General features: G+C 33.4%; 2 protein-coding genes across 4 annotated transcripts in view; both read right to left on the reverse strand.

Moving 5' to 3' along the window:
• LOC119832751 (semaphorin-2A-like) overlaps positions 1 to 23,270 on the reverse strand; it is a 511,596-nt gene that overhangs the window by 174,316 nt on the left and 314,010 nt on the right. The gene's annotated exons all lie outside the window — the stretch shown is intronic.
• On the reverse strand, positions 1,029 to 5,611 carry LOC119832754. 2 transcript variants are annotated; one of them, XM_038356490.1, is made up of 3 exons: positions 4,377 to 5,611; positions 3,016 to 3,141; positions 1,029 to 2,436 (listed from the first exon to the last, which is right to left on the reverse strand). In XM_038356490.1, exons 1-3 carry the CDS (start codon positions 5,430 to 5,432, stop codon positions 2,362 to 2,364), a joined length of 1,257 nt encoding a protein of 418 aa, XP_038212418.1. In that variant the 5' UTR covers positions 5,433 to 5,611; the 3' UTR covers positions 1,029 to 2,361. The 2 variants fall into 2 exon arrangements, with proteins under 2 accessions (XP_038212418.1, XP_038212417.1); XM_038356489.1 differs by having other exon boundaries at positions 1,029 to 2,439.

Raw genomic sequence — 23,270 nt, forward strand, 5'->3', positions numbered from 1 at the left:
TTTTAATGCTCATCAATTGTTAAAACGGTAAACAACCAGCAAAAATATTTTTATTTTAACTGCAACGCCATTACAAAGCTACGTCGTCAGTTCATTCGCGATGTGTCAGGAACGCATTCTATGAACGGCCGAACTATAGTATTTTGTACATATTTAAACACAAATAAAATTAGGTAAAATTTTCCTTCCGATTTTTCACTGACCAATTCTTTTTTGTACTCTATGTTGGTTTCGATTTTTGTCAAAACATTAAACTGTCACTGCTACAAAATAATTTGAAATACTTTTATCAATTTTTAGTTCTTGACAGAATTGAAGTGTAGTTAGTTGTCTACAAAATTCATAAGGGGATATTAGTTTAACAGTTGGCCCGTTTGCGCATTCATTTAAATGAATTTAAATTTAATATTATAATATACTAAGGTAACGTGTACATTGTGTATAATTGAGTAAAATTACTTAGCTTTAGAATATATTATTTACTTTATTGAAATATTGCAATATTTGGATTTCTGTAATATAAGTCAATTAAGAAAATAGTTTGTTTTATTAATTTTTGTCTTTAGTTAAACTTAAATACATACGTTTAAATTTCTTTAAAAAAGGATCCCCTTCGTGGAATTAAATAACACTTAATTGGTAGCCATCAATGATAGTACCGTCATCTACCCATATTATTAATATATTTTTTGTGTTCAAATTATAAAAATATTTTTTTTTATTTTATCTGACTTATTATATATATATCATAAAGAGGTAAAATTTGTAAATTTGTCAGTTTGTAACGTAGAGGATTAAAATCTTGATCTACTGAATTGATTAAAAAAAAAATATTTTACCAATAGAAATCTGCGTTGTCTGTCAGTGTCATAGACAATATTTTATTTTGTTCATATCTCGGATCGGGTCGACGAGCGGCAGAACAATAATAAATAGTGAGACAGCTTCAATGTGATGAATCGGCGGTAAAGCATATCTTTCGAAGAAAAACGTATTATATCGAAATAAGACAGCAATTAAGTGGGAAAACATAATTTATTATATCATTATTTATGTACATAGTGTTTAGCAAAAAATAAATATACGGTTCCGACAAACTATTGGACACAAAAGCCGGTTCAAAATAAACAGCTAGGTATCGATATATTCCTGTGCGATATAATATAATATGATATAAAATTTCGCTAGCATGATGATTCCGTGATTGTCAATTCTATCGCTAGCGTGTTATATAATGTTTGGTGTTCGATTATCACGATTTAAAATAGTGCCCTGCAATTCCTATACTCGCCTTTATCCAAGATATAACGTTAACGCCCACTCTTGCTATACATGTATTGTATAGTATGATAATACACCCCTTATAACTAACACCGAAGCACACAAGAAAATAAATGTGCCTTTTATAAAAATATGTGTAACGTATCGAACGTAACCAAACCCTACATCAGTCTTATATCTATTAATAATAAAATCATAAATACAACTTAAAGCAGAATATAGCGCTTGTTCGCAATGCTTAGAATATTTAATAAAAAAGGATATCATTAATACCGCTATTTGTATTAAATAATAAAAGTTTTTCTAATTGTTCGTTTGTTTATCGGGCATTGGAACAAGGACTATTAATGATTTTAGTATAAGTAGAGCAACGCCAATCTTACCCTAATATCGATTATATTAAAAATAAACATTCACATTAATTTATTAATACTGACAAGATATCAATTAGCTTTACGAGATATGAGGGATGTATGAACGAAGATTCATTTAGAATGTTAGTGTCTAAAAGCTCATGAACGCTATAATAGTTCTAATATAAGTATTGGTTAGTTTGGGAGAGGAGATTGAAAACAATAGGAATATTCATGTTTAGGTATGTTACACAGAGGGAAATTTTTAAATGTTAGTAAATGCCAGATATAATAGATAATTTGGCATTCAATTTTCAGTCTAAATCAATTTATGAGCACATTTTTTTTACTTCGGAAACATCTGTCGTTTTTAAATACAAACAATAGGCTCAAGTAAGTAATATACGGTTCGGTAAGACGAGAACAGTTGTCAGTACCTTTAACACAGCGACAAAATTATTACAAGGTGTTTCACGTCTTATGCACAATTGAGGAAAGGTCGCACGTTTGCATACTCGAAACGTAATCATGTAATTATTGACAATATTAATTAACGGTTACATGGATATGAGTAATAATTTTATAATACTAGTTTTCATGATTGATTTTTACCTATTGGGAATAAATACTGCATTATTTTATATTATTTCAATGTTGAGATTATCTTTTAGAATTCCTTAATATGTGCATAGGACTTAAATTAAATAAAAAAGCAATTCCAGTCGGCTCACTCCTCTGCCTCTTCAGGATTTTCGGCTTGCAATAAATTAGTGTTGTCATCTGTCTGTAATTCGGCGGTTAACTTCTGAAACAAATGTAGCGAGTTAGTTATTTTGTCGTTGGTACGCTCAATGTTTGGGTATTTTCCTTCTCTTTATCCAATTATCATAAATGTGAAAGTTTTATGGATGTGAAAATCCATGTCAATGCCCTCTACCCATAAGGCAGTTTACGCATAGATAAGGGTTTGGAATAACATTGGTATTTATATAACCTTGCCTTATCCGGGTAATACCCGAGGGATAAGGGAATCTCAATGTGAATGCAATATAAGATCCATACATAAAAAAAAATGTTTTAAGGATTCGTGAATTTAACAATGTCGTCCGAGGCTAACCTCTACATTTTCTAATGTTTAATTCATTTATATATTTAAATAATTAATGATATTATTTAGATCATAGGTGTATTATTAGCACACTTAACTATTATCTACACAAATATAAACAATCATGAGTTTAAGGCCTTCATATAATTTTATTATTTTAACATTCAACTTGGTTCAAATGTTAGGTTGACACCAATTTAACGTCTGATCACGAATTATAATTTTGTGTGTAACAATGTTCACCTTCATGCAAATTATTCTAAAAGCACATACCCCAAGTTGAGCAGAGGAATGGCTGCTTCTTTTTCGTAACTTTATCGCAAGAGCAAGTAGTAACACAAATGTCATAGACGACAAGGCAGCAGTCAGCAGTGGTAGTAATAAGCTATCGCCAGGTCCCTGCATAAGGATAAGTCATTAATAACTGGAAAAGGAATTATACAAAAACAGTTTTTATCAATCGCAACGTGTCGATTGTTAATCGACCACATTTTTCATCAGAAAAACCAATGTCGATGTGTGAACATGTAAACTTATAATGTACTTATATCTACATATTTAAAATATATCTAACCAAAATGTTCAGAAAAATGTAAAACGCCCTGTGTTGCCAAACAGTTGGGTATAATATAGGGTTTTTTCTTCCACACGTCAAGTACTCTTGAAGAGATTTACAATATTTTTATATTCCTGTATAATTACAGGGATATATTCGTATATTTTCAACATGGATAGTTCATATTGACAGAGATAAATAATGCCCTCGGTGATTAGAGCTTATTTTATGTATTAACTTATTGTAATATTTATTTTCATGATATTTTCTCTTGAGATCTAATAAACGTTATATTTTTTGTTATATGTATAAATAAAAATTAATCCCCAAATCGGTTGCTAAGCGTTTTTTTGAACGTTTTTGTCAATGCTAAGAAAGGTTTTTTATGGAGAGAAAAAACGTACCACGGGTGAAGCCGGGGCGGACCGCTAATATTATATAAAAATAATTCTTGTAGGATTCAAAATATATACACATACTACTATCGGTCGGTCGATCTAAAAAGATATGCCCGTTGTTCTGGAATGTCAATAAAAGGAGCAGATATTCATTATTTTGCTGATTTCTTCTAATAGTAAGATAATACATCAATAAATTTATATCGTAATTTAGACTTATTTTTTAGCTAACTCAAACCACACTTGCATTGGGTAAGTTTTCAATTCAACTTAAAAGGAGTAATTTATTCGACATTCATCACATTTATCGACGGAGTCGTCGTACATGTAGTTAAAAATATTCCATTGAATTAATCATAAGTCACGACAGCTCTGCACTTAACGCTATGAAAGTGACTCGGACACTTATCTTTTTGCAATTGAAGCGTTTCTATAACATGCCCACACTGTAAATGTTCACATACAACAAAGCTATAATTAAAACAGATGATGTATTGCCGCTAGTGCTGTTACTTAAAAGCGACTGCGTAATATTAAATAACAACTTAGAATTATAATGTTTACGTTTTTACATTACGTCTTTATTACTAGGGATTACGTTTCACTAATCATGCAAATCGAGATCACGCAAATATAAATTTACGTTATGTAAACGTATTGCACGAATGTTCAACACTTACATTAACTGGCCATTGGAAGTAAGTTGACGAATCGACGAAAGGCCACCTCGCTCCGTACCATCCGTTATCGGTCGCCTTCGACACCGTTACTTCGTCGGAATCTGAGCTTGGCACAGCAGAATCTGGCTTTAATGGCGGTAGGGAAAATACCTCATCCACTTCTAATGATTCTTTAAATTCATCGTCGTCGTCTACAGATAGTAACGTATCTTTCAAGTCTTTAAATTTAGATCGTTCACTTGTGCTAGTTATGTCATACGTGGTTGATGTCTTTATTGGTGTAGCTTTCGTTGTAATCAATACGTCATCGAATACTTTGACACTGTCTGTTACAATTTTCTCTGTAGGATTAAAGGCACGAGAATAATAGTTGAAAACGTTGCGGATTGTTATGGGCTCTGATGTGACTGTGGGTCTTATAATGATGTCTTTATCCCATGGTTTCATAGACATGTAATGATCTAACAGGCGCACACTGCCCGAAGGTGTACCGATTAATGCGATTCGTTCTATATCCTCCGTTGGTAATTGTGGAAGTAAGGTAGATGAAGCTGATGTCTTCCAAGATCTTAAAGCAGGCATAGTCCAAGGTGGTGTCGTTACTTTTTCACTCGTTACGGTGCTAGGAATTTGAGTAGTAGTTGTTGTTGATGGAGTTGTACTGGAAATTGTAGTACTAATTTCTTCTTTAGGTTTAATAGTGATAATTTCTGGTGACATTTTAAGTTCCTTTTTCCGAGATCGAATGATCTCTCTTCCTCCCGGTGAAAGAGGCGCACTTGTGGTGTCGTGGTGATCGAACTGCAATCTTCGAGCAAATAAAGCACCATTCATGACATAAAGAGGAACGGAAGCGAGTGCCAGGGCGACGATTGTTCCAAAAATGATCATTAAAACATATTTTAAAGTCGATCTCCTCCTTGAGCGTCGCACATGAATCGACGGGCTGTAATCACGACCTTTTCCCTTAAGTCCACTGTTGCTTAAAACTTCCTCGGTTTGCGGAAGAATGGTGTATTGAAGACTATTTTCGCCATGACGCACTGTTTTGTACATGATGAAATGTGGAAAACACTACTCACTTTACGAATTATCACTTAGTATCAAATCACATGCTCGTTTTCACTGGTGTTTTGTTGTACATCGGTATAAAAAAATTAAAATATCGCGTAACATCAATCTCTCGATGATTTGGTGCGAGTGGTCGAGGGTACTCTGGCTTTGTGAACTGCTAATGGTTTCTTGCCTGGTAGGACGTCGACACGCATGCGTGACAACATTGAGCGGCTGCGCGCTCCCCTTCTGTCTTCCTGGTTAGGGCTTTGAGGTTATGACTAAGATGCCGGCTCCTATAAAATTCGCATATTTTTCTAATAGCCAAATAAAAACACTACCTTAGTTTTTGTCATGTATTGTCATCAGTTTTATGATAGTTATTATTAACATTGAGAATATGGTCTCTACATACTTAATAAAAAGAAGTAAAAAAAGGTCCTGTTCAGGATCAGAAAGTGACCAGCTTAAAACCGTTTCAATATGCGTGTTTCTTTTACAAACAATCATTATAAATTGCATTCGACTATAGAGCTGCGGAACAAAAATGAATTTTTTTTTATTGATGATTGAGTTATATTCTGTTACCTAAATTAAGGTTAATTTGATTGCAAATTGCTATTATTTCCATTATAACAGTTAGCAATGGATAATGTTTGCATTTACATTTTGGATTGCTCGCAATTAAGATAGCTCAAAAATATATGAAGATGCTAAGAAGAGTAAGAACTAATTTGATTTAATTAAATAATGATTGAGAAAACTGATTCATTTGTCTCGTAAAGATTTCTCACCAAGCTAGCGTGAGTCACATTTCCCGCAATTCTATAGCTCGGCGTTTTTTGCGAAGCCTGATTAATTTGAAGAGAACGTACCCTTTATCTTCCCTCAGGCTTTGCACGTATAAAATAATATGAGCAGTTGAATCACACGTTATTTGTTCGGTTTTTATTGCAATGCTCGTGCGATTATCTTGTTATTTTCTTTTGTATCTCTACCAACATGTATATACTTTATCTCTTATATATATTCAATAAGTAAACAAGAGAATGTTAATATCAGTGGACAGCAATATAAAGGTTCAAAGTTTAGACATAAAAACTTTTTCACTTGCGTATATTGAACTTGTCTCTGAACTCGTTAGGCAGTGTCGCCATTTCGAGCCACTTTATTGCGATGTTCAGAATTTAATAAAGATATGAAAGTTGGATATAAACGTCACGTTTGGAATTGCGTGATTAACATAAACGTCCTATAAGTTATTAATATCTTAGATTAAGTCTTAGATTTAAGTCGTCATCTCAATTTATTATCGCCTAGTGATGCATGCGACTTGCAATATAAACTTCATAACACGTGATTACAAACACAACGGAATAATAATAATTGCACTTGTCTTAATATACCCAAAAATGATCTTTATGTTAGGTTAGAATATCCAGTATTCTTAATAAAGTGTTAATGCACTATACGATCTCTTGCAAAAAAAAAAAAAAATCTAATACCAATTTTAAGTGAGAACTAATGGATATCGTCGTATGTTAAGAGCGTACCCATACATAATAATGAATGCGTACTTTAATCTTTAACACGCCCATACTTCTACAAGTAATTTACAACCGTCGAACAATGTGTATTCTCACGGAAAACAAATCCAATGGCCAATTGTGTACTGGTTCATACCCTCTTAGTTGATTAAATTGCATAACTCGCGAAACGTTAAAAGGAGACGGAGCTCCGCCGTAGGCAATTCTAATCATTGTTAGAAAAAAAATATCTACAAGCAGCATATTAACGAGTTTTTGCGTCCGGTCAAACGAACACACTATACGAATACTAATTTACTTGACCTTGAACAGAATCACGTTTCCTTTCGAAATGGGTTCGTGAATGCGATATTTTTTAGTATAAAAGTAAAAAGAAGACGTCGAAACAAAATAAAAGGATTGGACCGACGAATCGTCCCACTTTTTGTAGGGCCATCTTTTCTACTTTTGTGTTCTAAGTTTGTTCCACGTCCTGAGATACCTGAAGCTTTTGTTATTATTTGCATATTACCCGAAACTAAGATGAAATGCAGATTAATAGTTTATACACGTTCATATTTTGGTACGTGCCTTTACGCTCTGGCGTAAACGTGAGCCCGACCCTTGTGGATAACAGGCTTAGGTCCGTAATACGTGGTCCTGATTGACGTGGTTGTTTACCTGCCGACGACGATATGAGCAGAATGGCTAGGACTCATCATATAAATAAATTTAACTTAGAAAACACATAGATTTAATAATATTCCAAATATTATCAACCACATAAATTCCGATTTAATGCTGAAAAATTGATTTCATTTAGAGATGAAATAGACGATAATAAATACTTCTACGAACATAACAACTGTAAAATAAAACAGACTCTAATGCTTATGCTGTGTAATTAGCCTAATTGACACCACAAAAACAAAGCTAAAATTTCCGCGAGTGTCGATGAAAAAGGCCTCATCTGATCATACAAAGGGAGAATGATACGTAGCGTGCAGTAGGGCTTCCTTTTAGTACAATGACATCGTCAGAGAAGCTATTTTAGTTGTCTGGAACATAGCCAGCACTGCGGGCCACCGCGTAAAATAAACGTACACGACAACGCAAACTGCGCCCTATGTTCGACTAATTTCCATGTGGGTTATAAAAAACTCATTTTCAAGGTGAGACGTGTTCCAGAAAAGCTAAAAGATACAAAAGCGAATGCTATAACAAATATTCAGTAGTGTTACATACAAAATTTTAACTCGCAGCGCATTCTATATTTATAAACATTGTTTTGTTATGGTTCACACTGATATGACTAAAACAGGGCATAAGATTCAAAGGTCGTCTTTATAGCTCAATAGCAATCCGTTTTCCAAGCAACCAGTTACACGCAGAAAGTGATACAAATACAATATTATTCGAGAAAATAGTGTTAAAAATAAGAAAAATGGCATCTAAGCAAAGACAAAACAACAAAAGAATACTAAAACATATAAAAAAAGCATGAAAATAAAAACAACACGCGCACAAATATAGATTAGTTAATATATGTTTGTAAGAGATTATAAAACTAAGTGTATAACGTGTTATTAGAAAAGGTTATGCAGTGATCGATTATATTATTAAAATCAAACATTTTTCAACAGTATTTGTGATAACTCTGTTTAAATTATTCTATACAAACTTAATTATTTCCGCATTTAAATATACAATTAATTACAACATAATAAACTTATGAACTCATCCATTTTTTATTTAATTTTCAGCCCACACGCAACAACACAACACTTAATGAAGATCGATACATCATACATTACAGTTAATTAATTTAAACGATTATTGTCTATTTCAGAGAGCAATTACGCTAACAAAATCACAGCCTCCATCAAATTTGATAACCTCCGCGTATTTAATAGAATCTTACTTTTTATCACACGGCGAATTCATTTTTTCCTTAAATTAAGGGCAGAAAGCACGTTTCTTATTAAATTTATGCTACTGACAAGAAAGTATAATGTAGAAACTTGTGTATAATTTATATAAAAGACGTGTTCGTGAGGAAGCCACTGCAACATTGTATATATGCAATGGAAGAGTCATTGTACAGTATTGTGCATTCAAGATAGTCGATCGATAGTTAAATTGTCAGTAATTAGGTAAAACATTTTCAAGCTGCTTAATATGTAGATTAGGTAATTTATTCGAAAGGAACTAAACTAATTTACTGAGGGAGGGCCGCGTGTATAACCAGTTATTGGTCAAGTAATAAAATTAAACAAAAACATCTGCAAAAATCAGTCACTTAAACTTTGAAATTTAGAGATATTTAAGCTATATACATGAACCAAACTTATTACAAAAGAAAAAAACAGCGTCAATAATTATTTCCTGAAGTCCTTACAATTCAAATCAATCGGTGGCCCCCAACGATTTTTTTTATGAACGAACATGGTATCAATATACAACGCATATTTTTTTCTCGTTTGTTAATAATAAAGCCATTATTTCATGTTTCACTAATATTAAACAACCTCAGCAACCTTGAGGGTTCATAGCATATCCTGAGTTCGTTTAACGAGTTCGCCTAAACAAACATCTCGCACATCTGTTTGGACACTAATGTTAGCAAATCATTGCCCCAAAGGTTACTTCGTCTCTTTGTTTATATGAAAAAATGTCTGCTTCCAATATGTTTCTAGAACTTTCTTAAAGCGTAAAGTTATACTTATAAAATAGTTCTTGTCTTAGATGTCTGTACTTTTGGGGCCACTTCGAAAGCCGCTTCTATAACTTCGCCTGCGATACAAGCAGCATATGTAAAATACAATATTTTGTATTATATACATAAAAAAATCTTATGTGGTACCTACCATGCTTGGAATCTTCGCCTTTATAATTATAATAAGAGTAAAGTTATATTTTGCTGTTTAAGAGCAACCTTTTAAAAGCAGAGAAACTAAATTAATACCTGCTGCGTTGTGAACACAAGACGTTTTTGTGTGGTTTTTTGTATGCATTTCTAAACATTCCCTTAGGGTTAGATAAGTACTCCCTTATCTTATCCGAGGATACTTCTTAACCTGAGGTAATTAAGTTTTTCAAATTACAAGCACTCGGTTTGTTGAAATAGGCCAAAGGCGTGAATTTACATAAATGTGTAAAGTTGTTAGAATTATTCTTGGAGTATTCTTATCCTAAGGACCAGTGTTATTAAATTGTAACTAACAACGTACCATTATATATAGTATATTGTGTGTATTGTTCAACTATAACTTGTTTCAACTAAACTGTAATACATATGGGAGGAAAACAGAACAACAATATAGTTTTCATGGCAACGTAACAATCTTATCGATATAGTACTAGCAAACCCGGCGAACTCCGTTTCGCCACCAAATGGCTTCATTTTTTCCCGCTTTTCTGTTGAAATTTCTTTGCTATAAACCTCACGTAGCCCTAGACCTTTCCAACGAATGCAAAACCGTGGAAATCGGTTCATCCGTTCTGGAGTTATAGCGTCAGGAAGGAAAACCCGACTTATTTTTATATAGTAGAGATTATCCATTATCTTCTACTACTAGTATGTTGATATCAAATGAAACGTATTTTTCTTTTGTACGATTTATTCTTTGAGATCGATCACTTCCGCAAAACAATTAAAAATGTCCCATTGATTGAATGAGAAATGGCATCAAAGATTGACGTCCATTGACTCCGACGGGCGCAATGATTAGGCCTATTGTTTCTTCGCCGTAACCAACACTAAGTTGTGTATAATTGGCGTGTGATCAATGTGCCGAGTGCATCGGCCGCTCCTGACCCTGGCTGGCCCAATGCCACACAGCACGGGCACCACGCCAACAGCCAAAACCTTCCGCATCGCAGATTATCATTTCACAACTGTTTGCTCATATTTGAATAGTCATCTGCGGATTTAATGGCAGTTTGGATTGACTTCCTAAATTCTTAGTTTCGTTGACGCGTAGCAATCTTAGCTACGATTCCTATATATTTTGGTATCCAAGGCATTTTGTTTTTTAAATAAGCCATTCTTATGGTTCGTTTGTGTTCCTTTCCATTGTAATACGCTATAAAATTGGGCTATGTCATTTTTAAATATAAAAACTGAGTTAAGAGAGCATTTATTACTAACGAATAAAATTACATAACATATCTAAATGAATATTTAAGGAAAACCATACCGCTTACAGGCTACATAAAAATTATGATATTTAAATTACCGTAAAAAGATTGAATCTAGACTAGACTTTATTATAGGAATAAAAACTGGGTTTAATTGGCAATAATAATTACTCGATCACATCAAGGGAATCAGCAATCAGTTCGAGTTGTTTCCAATACATTAGGCCGGCGTTGTAATGGATAATTAATTGATCATTATTGGCAGATTGTTTGCATTGGCGTAGGTTGAGGACGTTGAACTAGATATGTATTTACACGCGCAATGTGATTACGAAGCAGAATTTTATGATTTTATTTTAGTACCTACCAGTGACGTGGGATTTGTGAACATTCAAGAAATTATTTTTATGCGATCATTCTAAATAGAGTTTTGTCTGTTGATCTAAGACAGATGATCTTAAGCGAAATTATACAATGGTTATGGTATACTAATAATTTAAAGTATACACATGGAGTTTGATATGGAGAAATAGAATTTAGTTGTGTTTCAAATCTTGAACGGCATTGAGTTGAACGTTTAGGGCGGTTATTACACCGATTTGCTATTTTTGTCACATACGTCAAGTCGTACCTCAGCAGACGTGTGAAAGTGAAGTAATAAAATCGAACGTTTTGGACAAAGGCCAGGCGATCACTCAAAATGCTTCTAACACCTTGTGAATACTATTGCTGTCATATCTCACAACAGTCACCTGTGTCTCTACAACGAAATTATGACAAATTCTGGCATTGTTATTACATTTTTCTTTGAATTTTCAGGCGTTTGACAAATATTAATGACCAGTATGTAATAAATTTTACTCGAATTGTACAGAAATATAAATGTACGTAATGTGACGAATACATAATGTATATAAATGTATATCAGTTCAGTTTTAAAATTTAGGTATGTAGAGCAGAATAATTAAATAAGAATCAGTACTGTTTTCCTTCAAAACTAACTTGCGTTTATTTTCAGTAATTTAACACTCCATGTGTGCCATGCTGTAAATATAACTTACCGCTAAAACATAATTCAATTATGCGATCCGGTCATTATGAGGCCGGTGTAGATTAACTGAAGTTATTATTATTAAACGTCGCGTAATATGGTGTAAGATAAAGCTGCGCTCCATATGTGTTCCTGCGCCGTTCCCACGGCTCTTCCTCCCTTCACCCCCGCGATACACCATGTGGTACCAACCAGTTTAAAATGACCCGTTTCATGCGACTTTAGAATTTGCTTCGAGTTGGAACATTCAAATTATGGAGGTCCACTCTACTTGGTGCATTTCTACCTCCCGGGTTTTCATGTGCATGTTCACGCCTAGGGCTTCTGAAATGACGTTTCGCCGCTAATTGATAGGCACGTAATTGATTAGTGAATATCAAAGGGGAAAGATGAGCAACTTTCTTCATGTTTCAACATTAGATATAATTCTGTCGACATAAGCTCTGCGGTACGAACGTATTTGTAAGTAATCCATAATTTTGTGCATGACACGCCGTTGACAGATTAGACTTTACACACACGCAGTGCAAGCGACGATAACGAGATGATAAAAGATTGTTTGTATAAAGTGCGACGAACTTTGAAGAAAATTGAGTTAATGAGAGAGCAATTGAAGCGTGCATCCCTCCGGTGGCGAGCGTAGATTTGCAGATGGCTCGATCGTACAAAAAATGCGAACCCTAACTACTGTAGTGTACGGCTTCGGCGAGATTTATGCACGCTACCTGCTAGCTTTTTCGTTTCTATTTTTTGTTGTCCTTTCAATGTTTTTTTAAGTTTATATGACATTTTCTGATCTTGGGGTTTTCCCAGTTTTTAATCTATGTTGATAAGAATAGATAAATTTAGTAAAAGGTCCAGTGGGAGTTACAACTGTCAATTTTAACAGGTTTGAAGTTTGGCAAAAAAAAAGGTTTCAGAAAACATAGATTTTATGTTATTAGGTACTTGATGCTAAAAGCGGACATTTTATCTATGGTGGCTGAAAAGAAGTGGACCTTATTTTGTTTATAAGTTTTTTGACTTATGTCTTTTTAGTGTATTCTCGATACAGTTTGTCTATTAAAGACGAGACTGTTCTTTACGCCGTTTTATCATGCAAGACAATCATTTCGTGCTTTTTATGTGCTTATTTATCCTTCCATACAAAACTAGTATTATAAAATGTATTACATACCTACAATATATAGTTCGAAGATTTTCCAAATATACTTAACATACAATTTAGCAGCATCCATATAGATCAATACGACACATAGGTATGTAATATTTTAAGTGTACGGTTTACATTCGAGGTCTGTGCGGTACACATGTGTGGTGAAGTGTGACACCTGACCTAACCCAATCCGCCCGACTCGGCTTGCACTTGTGACTGCCTGTGAGTTAGTGTTGGGAATCAATCACAATCGACAATGACTTGTTTTAACGAGTCTTCTTATTCTGTAACTTTTATGTTTTATATTTTGTAAACTTTGTGAGAACTCTAATGAGTGTTCACTAACAGTAAAACACCACATAACATCTGATATGAAAATATTATTTGTAGCTTACAGATTTTGAATTAAATCTGTAGGTTTTAATTGAAATATAACAGTTGTTTGAATTCTATCATAGGCAAATTTCAGGGTATGCTCCTATGGGTCGCGGACGAATTATAACCAGCTCCTGTGGCCCCTTCACTAAAGCAGCTCAACGGGACGCAGTGGGGTTTTGGTCAGGAGGAATCCGACATAACCTGTTTCTCTTTTCCCAGGAGCCGTGGTTACCTATGCACAATTTCCCCACTAAAAAGGGTAAGCTCCTATGAATAATTATGAAACGTTAGTAGTAAGTAAGCCACCTCACAATAACGAATCTTTAAAACAGCTCTAAGTATTCAATTTTATGAATTCATTCATTCATTCATTCTTAGTGTATATTCATATAATCATTATTAACATTTTATATTCATAACGAAAATAAAGACAAAAATTAAACTATCGAATTTTGTTATTCAAAATGCACATCACTAGTTTGTTTTGTTTATAAGTGAGTAGGATGAAGTAGAGGGTCGTACAAAAACCTTACTTTTTATGCGGTGACAAGAGAAAAATTTTGGTACGCCTTATATGAACGTATTTTAATGGGATTGAAGTTCTCGTTCTTTTGAAAGTGCTTATTCGTTTAGCTAAGTGGTATAAGTAAATAGCGAAGGTTCCGTTTTTTATTCACATTTGCTTCCATTTACAAACATGTGAAGTGTTAGTGTGTTTCAAAATATTTCATTTTAGTTCAGTTTAAATTCATTTGTCAAGGCTTTTATAACAAACGTCCTCAGAGTATCAAATGGCTAAGTACTAATTTTAGTTCAGGGAGCCTACTATAGTATTCATGAATATAATATGGAAGTATAGTTAACATAATACTATACTATGGAAGGTAGATGTCCGCGGAATGTTATCACTTAAGAACCACACTACAATTCTCTACCATCGTTATTGTATTAAATGAAACGTGTTGTAAAAATCATATGATTCTAATAGAGGAACCACAGGGTTTTTTTTAGCTCTTCTTTGTAGATACTGCTTTCCGAATCGTTGGTAAATATTAAGTGTATGTGTTTTGACTAATCAAAAGCACGCGTGAAGAATGTCTAGTTGAATAAATAAATTTTTGAGTTTGAATTAATCTATACTAATATTATAAAGCTGAAGAGTTTGTTTGTTTGATTGTTTGTTTGTTTGTTTGAACGCGCTAATCTCAGGAACTACTGGTGCGATTTGAAAAATTCTTTCAGTGTTACATAGCCCATTTATTGAGGAACGCTATAGGCTATATATGTACCACGGGCGAAGCCGGGGCGGACCGCTAGTAATAAATATATTGAATGGTTTTCTAACTATCTAAAATTTCAAATAAAGGTTTGCAGATTGAAGTTTTCCTTTTTTTATTTATTGATTGATATATTGATTGATTACTCAAACGACTTTAACAAAAGATAAAAAGATTCCTAAAATGTTTTTAATTGAACAGATGTTTTCATTGGAATAATTTTATCGAGCATTAGATATATTTGTTTTTTATTAACATATGTGTACTTTGAACAAATTTTGTGATATACAACCAGTAAACAATCTAGTTATACCTCACAATAAATAAAATGGTTAAGCTATTGTGAAATGCGATCACGTATTTGCAAGCGGATCTCTTTGATTATATCTGTACGTGGTTTGGCTTTCTGTCTGAATAAAGCGAAACGTAAACCACCATAAAATGATTTGCCAAATCTGGGTGTTATATAATACAAAGAGATATATTTACACAGAATTTAAAATAATGAAAATCCTTGTAGGAGTATATTTTCCACTTACTTTCTTACTTTTGTCAGATATCACATTATATACACAAACTATTATATGAATTAATAAGTTATTTAAATAGTGTTGATGTTTATTAAAAGCTATGTTCTATGTGGCATGCATGGATAGCATGTAAGACGTGTACGGGAGACATAATTAGAATGCCTTGTCAACAATTACATAAATCGATAAATGATTAAATGAACGGGAGTAAGCATAGTTTTGTTATCTATATCATAATATACTTAGGCACCATTACTAATATTTCTGAACTATATCATTTATATTAAACTAGCTTTCCGCCCGCGGTGTTGCCTGCGTGGTCAAAGGAAATTCCCATTGAGAGACAACGAGTTTCATCGCGGTAAAAGGTAGCCTATGTCTCTCCAGCCTCCTATCCCATCTCAACACAAAAATGTTATGAAATCGCTTAGCTGCGACCTGAAAACAGACAAAAAAACAATCACTCCTTAGTATTTATAACATTAGTATGAATTTATTAATATTATATTCAGACGAGTTTGTTACGTAAGTCGTAGGACAACATTTAGGTTCCCCTTTTTACCTCATGTATGTTTTTTCTTTTTGTAATGCGCGCGGAATGGCATTGTGATTTTATCGATACACGAACTCTAACATTAGTTTATATCTCAAGTATATAACTAGCAATAGAAACGCTAAAACAGCGAGTATTCCTTTGTTTTATTTCGTAGAAGCGTCAGAGGTCGAGACCGGCATGTAAAATGTGTGTATTTTTTTAAACAAATGAGAAGCGCGCACTGAAAACAAATGTTCGGTCCTTATTGTTCCCAATTCTCTGTAAGCTTATAATTACATTCCATTCGTGTAGTAAGTCATTATTATTTATCTCAAATGTTTATATGTACAAAATGTGTTAAGTACAATGTAAAAACACGTGTATTTAATAATATTCTTGTGTACAACAGAACAAACATCAGCATATGTGGATATTGCCAGCCCAGACACGTCTCATAACAAACGACTAAGTATAGCTAGCTTTATGTGTATGTAAATGCATGACGTACGTTCTTCCAAGAGGTGTACAATGCACTTTTATAGTTCGACAGACGCGTCAAGCTTACCGCAAAAGTGATGCTACCCTTTGTCGATACACTTTAGTTGTTAATAATATAGAAGCAAAGATAATTACTGAATTACTGCGTAAATTAAAAGCTCCTTTATATAAAAATGGCGCAGCAACTTTTGGACTTTTTAATGTAATGTAAGAATCATATTAGATACTCACTGAATTCTTCAATAAATCACATAACTCAATGAAATGACAGTTTTTGTCATTTTAAATGTGGAATTAAAAATAAATTGGAGAAAAATGAAGTGGTTATGCGGTAAATAAACGAAGAAAATATATTATTATCAAGGATAGAATGCATACCGCGACAACCACGACATTAAAATATTTATGTGCATTAATCTGTTTTATACATTTTGTAAGTTTGCAAAAAGAAATGTCATTTATTCTTTCCGTTTCATATATTCAAACGCACGTTATAAATTGTACTTACAGTATTTATAAAACTATAAACTTCATTAAATAGAAGAATCTGCCCGAAAAAGACAGCAGACTAAAAAACTAAAACAAATAATTTCTGACAGATTTTGTATACATGTAAGAGAATTGATTTTAGTTCGATGTATTTTGTTATGTTATTTTGTTGATGTATATTTCAAAATTCTTTTTAAATAACATATCGATAGTTTGTTAGTTGGGTACATCTCTGCTTCAAACCGCAAGTTATAAGGCTGGTCACGCACTTCCCTAAACGCGACCCGATGTATTGTCTCAGCCGATACTTAGCTCTGTCTTTCAATTTTTAACAGCCTGTGTTGAAGTTTATCGCATTTATTTTTCAATATTATGCCCTATTTCATGAATGAAGCTCTAGCAGCCATAATCATAACTCATAAGTGATGTATTTCTTGTGTTGTGAATGCGATCACATATAAATTACTAGTCGCATTAAAATAGTATAATTATATAATTATTGTTTGTGTGCACCAAATATGTGTAAATAAATGCTAATTAATAAAACGCAATTGCATTGCGTTTATCGCTTGTTTATTACAATGGATACTTAAATATACATAGCACTTATCACTGTGACTAGAGTCACGTTTTATAATGACTTATTGGTTTATTAGCAACATCACAAGTCATATTGTTTTATACTTAATTTCCGACAGTTAACCTAAAGAAGTATAATGATGTAGATCGGACAAAAGACTAAAGAAGGAAATAGAGCAATAGATAATAGGCAATAGAGTCCTATAAGAACCAAGTGGAAAATTTTCAACCATTTCAACATAAATTATATTATCTATCTACTATATAATCATTATTATATTGGTTTCATTAGCTTATCATTTTTTTAAATAAGCAATAAAATTCCACAACATGGCCAAATAAGGAAACCAATGAACAGTGAATTTCAAGTGAAATAAGTGTTACGCTACAGGTGTTGTTTCGTTCTGTGAGCACGTACTTGTTTCAGTGATAGTAATTGTGATCTCCGTTTATAGATAGTATGTCAATAATGAAAGTGGCGCATTGCTCGACGGTAGGTCAGTGCCGTGGTTATTGCATAATCTATGTCACAGCGAACATCATCGTGCCAATTTTGGTATAGCTGATTGATCGACACTTAGATTTCCTATTTCGTTGCTTACGATTCAGTCGTGTCATCAAAACAAAGACTATTAGGGACGATTGATCTTCCGCGTGTTCTAAGTTCATCGATTATGGAAACTCGCATTGTCTTAAGTAGGTACGTGCATTTAAAGCCCAGGTATATAGGTATATCTGGAAGAGCATATTACCGGTTTTATTACATCGTGCATGTTGAGCGCGCAAAAGTGCATAGCTCAAAGGTCAGGTTTCTCTCAGGTGACGGAAGTGCTAGGATGTCGTCATATTGGGTATTGGGCGTCTTAGTCGTTTATCAGTGTCGATGAACTTACGCGATACTATATAACGAAAAATAATTTGTTTCATTGTCGTATTTGAAGTAGATAGGTAAAGAAAATTACTTATTATTGTCATTAAAGGCGTTGAACTTCCCAAGGTCCCACATAATTCCGCCTTTGCAATCCGCAGCCGCTTCCTCAGCTTAATTCGTTTTGAAATTTTGAATGATTGCTTTGTTCTCGCTTTATTTAGTGTAATAATTATGTCCTTTTTTCTTGTTGCGTTGTATTAAAGTTATGTAAATTTTTCCGTTAACGCATATAGGTCGAATGTAATTTAAATTTCGGTCACTTATAAACTGTGTTATTATATTGTGTAATGTTATATTAGAACGTAAGTGCAGTACATAATCTTGTATTACACTCCGTTATTATTACCGAGGTTATCTAAGTAACAACGCAACTAGATACACGTAATGTGGATGTAATCTAACATTAATAAATTAGTACCAGAGTTGAATGACTATTCACTATTAATCTATCAATCAATGTAGAGGTTGTTATTTAATACGCTACGATTTCTATACAAGTGCTTTGAATACGCCTGATCGTGTATTTGACATGTTAATAATAAAAGTATTCCGATATAATTTTGCTCGAAGTTACATTTTTGTTTAAAAAAAAAACATCCGTCGCGCTGAATTATACTTATATTTGGTTGATATACACTTTAAGTATTCTTATGAAATAAAATTGCTCGGTTCATATAAATTATCACACGAGTCTATATTAAATACCTGTTCATAGATTGTGTATAGATCAGTGATAGCACAGTATTATCAAATCGCGGCTCGCATGCATCGTGCACTGATGCGCACGAGTGGATTCGTACCTACGTACTCAAGGGCCCATGAAATGCAGCAAAGCATGCACGTGAATTATTAAAGTTGGCTCTTGTGTTCATTACAACCGTTATTATTCTAGTAAAGGATCTTTAATTATTCAATTGTAGGGAAAGGCCGAGGTGAAGATTAAGTTTATGTTACTCATTAATTTTTATAGGCCTACATTCGGGGAGAATTGGGGGAGGTTTCGTTTTCTGTTATGGCTTATTATATATACATATATATACAAAATATTCCTTTTTATGTAATAAAATATGGAAATATGTTAATATTTGTTGTTTAAATTATGCCTTCTTTTTATAAATTGAATTCTATGCGTAAATTATTACACCGTATGTATTTAATTAAACATGCGAGTGTTGTACTGCATTTCCCAACATTGTCTATTTATTTGTATATAGAAACGAGTTGTGGGTAAACAACCTAGAATACACCATGCGAAAATATAATATAATAATGTACTCATACCCATTGAAGTATTTAATAACGACGATATTATGTACCCTAACACATAACTTTTGGGTGAGGAGTCATCACCGTAACAAGTGGGGTGATCTATGACATGATAGTCAGACATGCATCAGTGCTTCATCGTGGAAAATTTTAACGTACTTTTCCTTTCGCACTTTTTAATAGAAAATATTGTATTTATTAAAGTCGTGTGGATAATACGCTATTTTGTTTTCATTACAGGAAATCTTACATATATTCTGAAATTGATAACCACTCAATATTTCCAATAAACAAGGGTCACATAAAAAATAATCGGAACGTGACGCAAGTTGATAACTTATCCGAAACTAGTACAGTCAGTTCAAAAGTTATCGAATTGACCCCCGCCTGATATTGTTTCCTCGACAGTTTACCGCAGTTTGTTCAACCTGCTTTATGTTTTCACTGTTTTATTTACAATGCCCGATGCACTAAAAATAATCGCGCAGGAGTCACGTCCGGTTCTTATACACATCTTTCTATGAATTGCTAAGCGAAGTGGTACACACATGTTGCTGATTCCCATATGCGTTATGATTGCGGCAGCTTATTTGATATTACATTAAACGAGCAAGCTTGTTTACATCCATGAAAGTATTACGTATATTTTATTGGGCTCTTTAAGGCAAGTAACGATGCACAACGCTGACCCGCATGCATGCGTCGTTAAACGAAAGTGAAACTAGTCGTAATCGTGGTTGAACTTCTCTATTTTTGACGAGTTCGTGGGCTGGAAACATCAGAACAAAAGGTTATTTACGGTCTTTCCACGCCTCTTATATATGTGTATTATTTAATAATTCGTCATTACTGTCAAAACACTTTACAATACCTCACAATACTTACGTCGCCACGACTAAATTGCCATAAATAATTTGATTTTCATTCAAGCCAAGGGATGTCGTGCATGTTACACTTTGAGATTAACTTGAAATTTATACCATACTTACACATTTTTTATTTAGTGTACTATTAATATTAAATAGAGTAAGATACAAAAATATACTAAAATGCAAAAAATGGACCTAATGTGAAAAACACGTACATAAACAATAATCCTTTCTATTTGAACCATAATTATATTGCAATCGTCGCCATGGCTGACGCATCCGCAAAGATAAAGACAACCGTATTTAATTTACTACGAGTGTGATAAAGAAAAACATCGCACGATCAAAGGTCAATTACGCATATGCTCTGCTTTAATTGATTTGTTGGAGACGATCATAGAAATGAGGAAATTTGCGTAAATTTTCTTAACAAAATAATCTCAAAATCTCTGTTTGTTGTCTAAGTTGCTTGAAAAGAATGTAGTTACCAATTTAAAGATAAAAAATTATTGTAGGGAGTTAAGATTTAAGTATTTTAAATAATTTTTTGGCCTCTAACAAACTTGGTCATCGAAAACTTATGTCAAGTGGAGGTATAACAATTTGCACTAATTCTCACTGGGAAAAGTTGAGCGCGATTTGTGAGCGGATGTGGCACATCTGTTGCCTTGGAGACATAATAATAAGTAATTAGCGAGAAGGATGCCTGCGACCCGGCTATGTTCGCATTATGGTTCGCATAATGTGTCCCACACAATGTGGCGTCCTTAGGGCTGTCATATATACATATATTTTTTTAGTTGTTTTTTCAAAACAATTTCTGTCTATAATATGTTATGAGGGTAATATGAATAAGTGTACATTGTACCAATTTTAATGTCAGTTGGTGTACATTCTATACAATTTCTTCTTGAGACTTGTAAAAATAATAAATAAACCATTGATTAATGCACTGCATAGTTTATAGATTTAGGTTTATTTACAAAATTCTATCTGTGAATTAGTTTCGCAACCGCGTTCACATCCCTTAATTTCCGTGCACCCCCAACAATGGACGAATAGTGCTCGTAATTGAACAATTGAAGACGCTACTTGACTTACTGTTACAATATCTTACTCACGACTCACAGGATGTTACCCATATTGTACAGCCTATTTAAACATTTTATTACGCTTCCTAATTTTATATATTAAGATCATTAATTGTTTATTTTATCAACCAGGCGATTTGTTATCAATATCAGCTGACTGATCTACACGAACAATGAAAGGATTGTTAACACAATATTAGTAAATCTGAATAATACTATATGATTTTGAAAGATATCAAACGTAGATTCGTTTACAGCGTAATATACTGGTGTACAAACAGTATTTGAAATTCAATTAAATAATTTTTTGTAATGTGCTATTTTCAACTGAATTCAAAAAAATAATCTATATTGAACTATTACGTATTGGTTTATTTATTGAAACTGAAATAATTTTTGAAAATTCATATTGCATATAATACTCGTTAGAACCAAAATGGTATCATATGAAAAATTCGTTATTACCGCCTTATTAGCATGTTTAATCGCTAGCAAGACGATTATAAGAATAGTAATTATTAAAAGCATATATAAAATAGGCGAAGCGTTTGTTGATGGGCCCATTCGCCTCGAGCGAAGGTCAAGCCATTCGCTCGCACGGCATGCGGATCGCTTGACGACCGAACATATCATTCACGATATAAAAAATTAAATAATATTTAATTATCTATTTGGAATTATTATAAATGTTCCGTAATTCGCATTATAAATCACGCGGACTAGGAAATTGCTTTAGTCATAACGCCAATGGAATCTGTCGTTTTTTTATGTTAGCCCACATGTTGACTCAGCTCTATATTGCAATAGATTTGAATTAAGGAGGTATATTACAAATGTATTTTATGTGATATGTTGGTACGCGCATTATGTTTTAATCTGAATGGATGACGACAGCGATCATATTCTTAAAATGAAGGTAAATGCTTAATTAAAACGAAAACAAAACGAAGGCGCGTGGGCACGTCCGCGTCGGCTGCGTGGTCAATGTTGCTAATCCAGTATTTCAGTAAAGTTGTGAAAACGCCGGGTTGCACAACGCGAGCGTGTTACCTCTTGATGCAACACTTGCAACGATATCCCCGCTACGGGACAACCTTCGATTTCCCTCATTATGACACACTCGCGTTTGCTCGTCAAAACCAATCTCATGACGACCTATGAGTGTTTTCTTTATTTAACACATAAAACTAAAGATGCTGTCCGTTCTTAGGTGCGTTGCATTACACAAGACCTACATTTCGAAATCGCATCGCTCAGAATACTAATGCTTTGCTTTAGAGCCGTGGTCTAAAGGAAATCTATTTAAATAAGAGTTAAATATTTATTACAATAGATTGATGTTAGCGATGGGAAATAATATTTAATTACTTATATAACTAAACTAATTCTTAATTATCTTTGATCAAGATGGACTTGGTTAGATTCTTGAGCCTTGTTCGAGAATCTTAAAGTGAAAATGTCATTAATTCATTTATTGACTCAGTAATGGGAAGTGTTTTATATAATAATGTATTTTGCAATATAC

Source organism: Zerene cesonia, chromosome 16 (genome assembly GCF_012273895.1).
Source record: "Zerene cesonia ecotype Mississippi chromosome 16, Zerene_cesonia_1.1, whole genome shotgun sequence".
NCBI classification, from domain to species: domain Eukaryota; kingdom Metazoa; phylum Arthropoda; class Insecta; order Lepidoptera; family Pieridae; genus Zerene; species Zerene cesonia.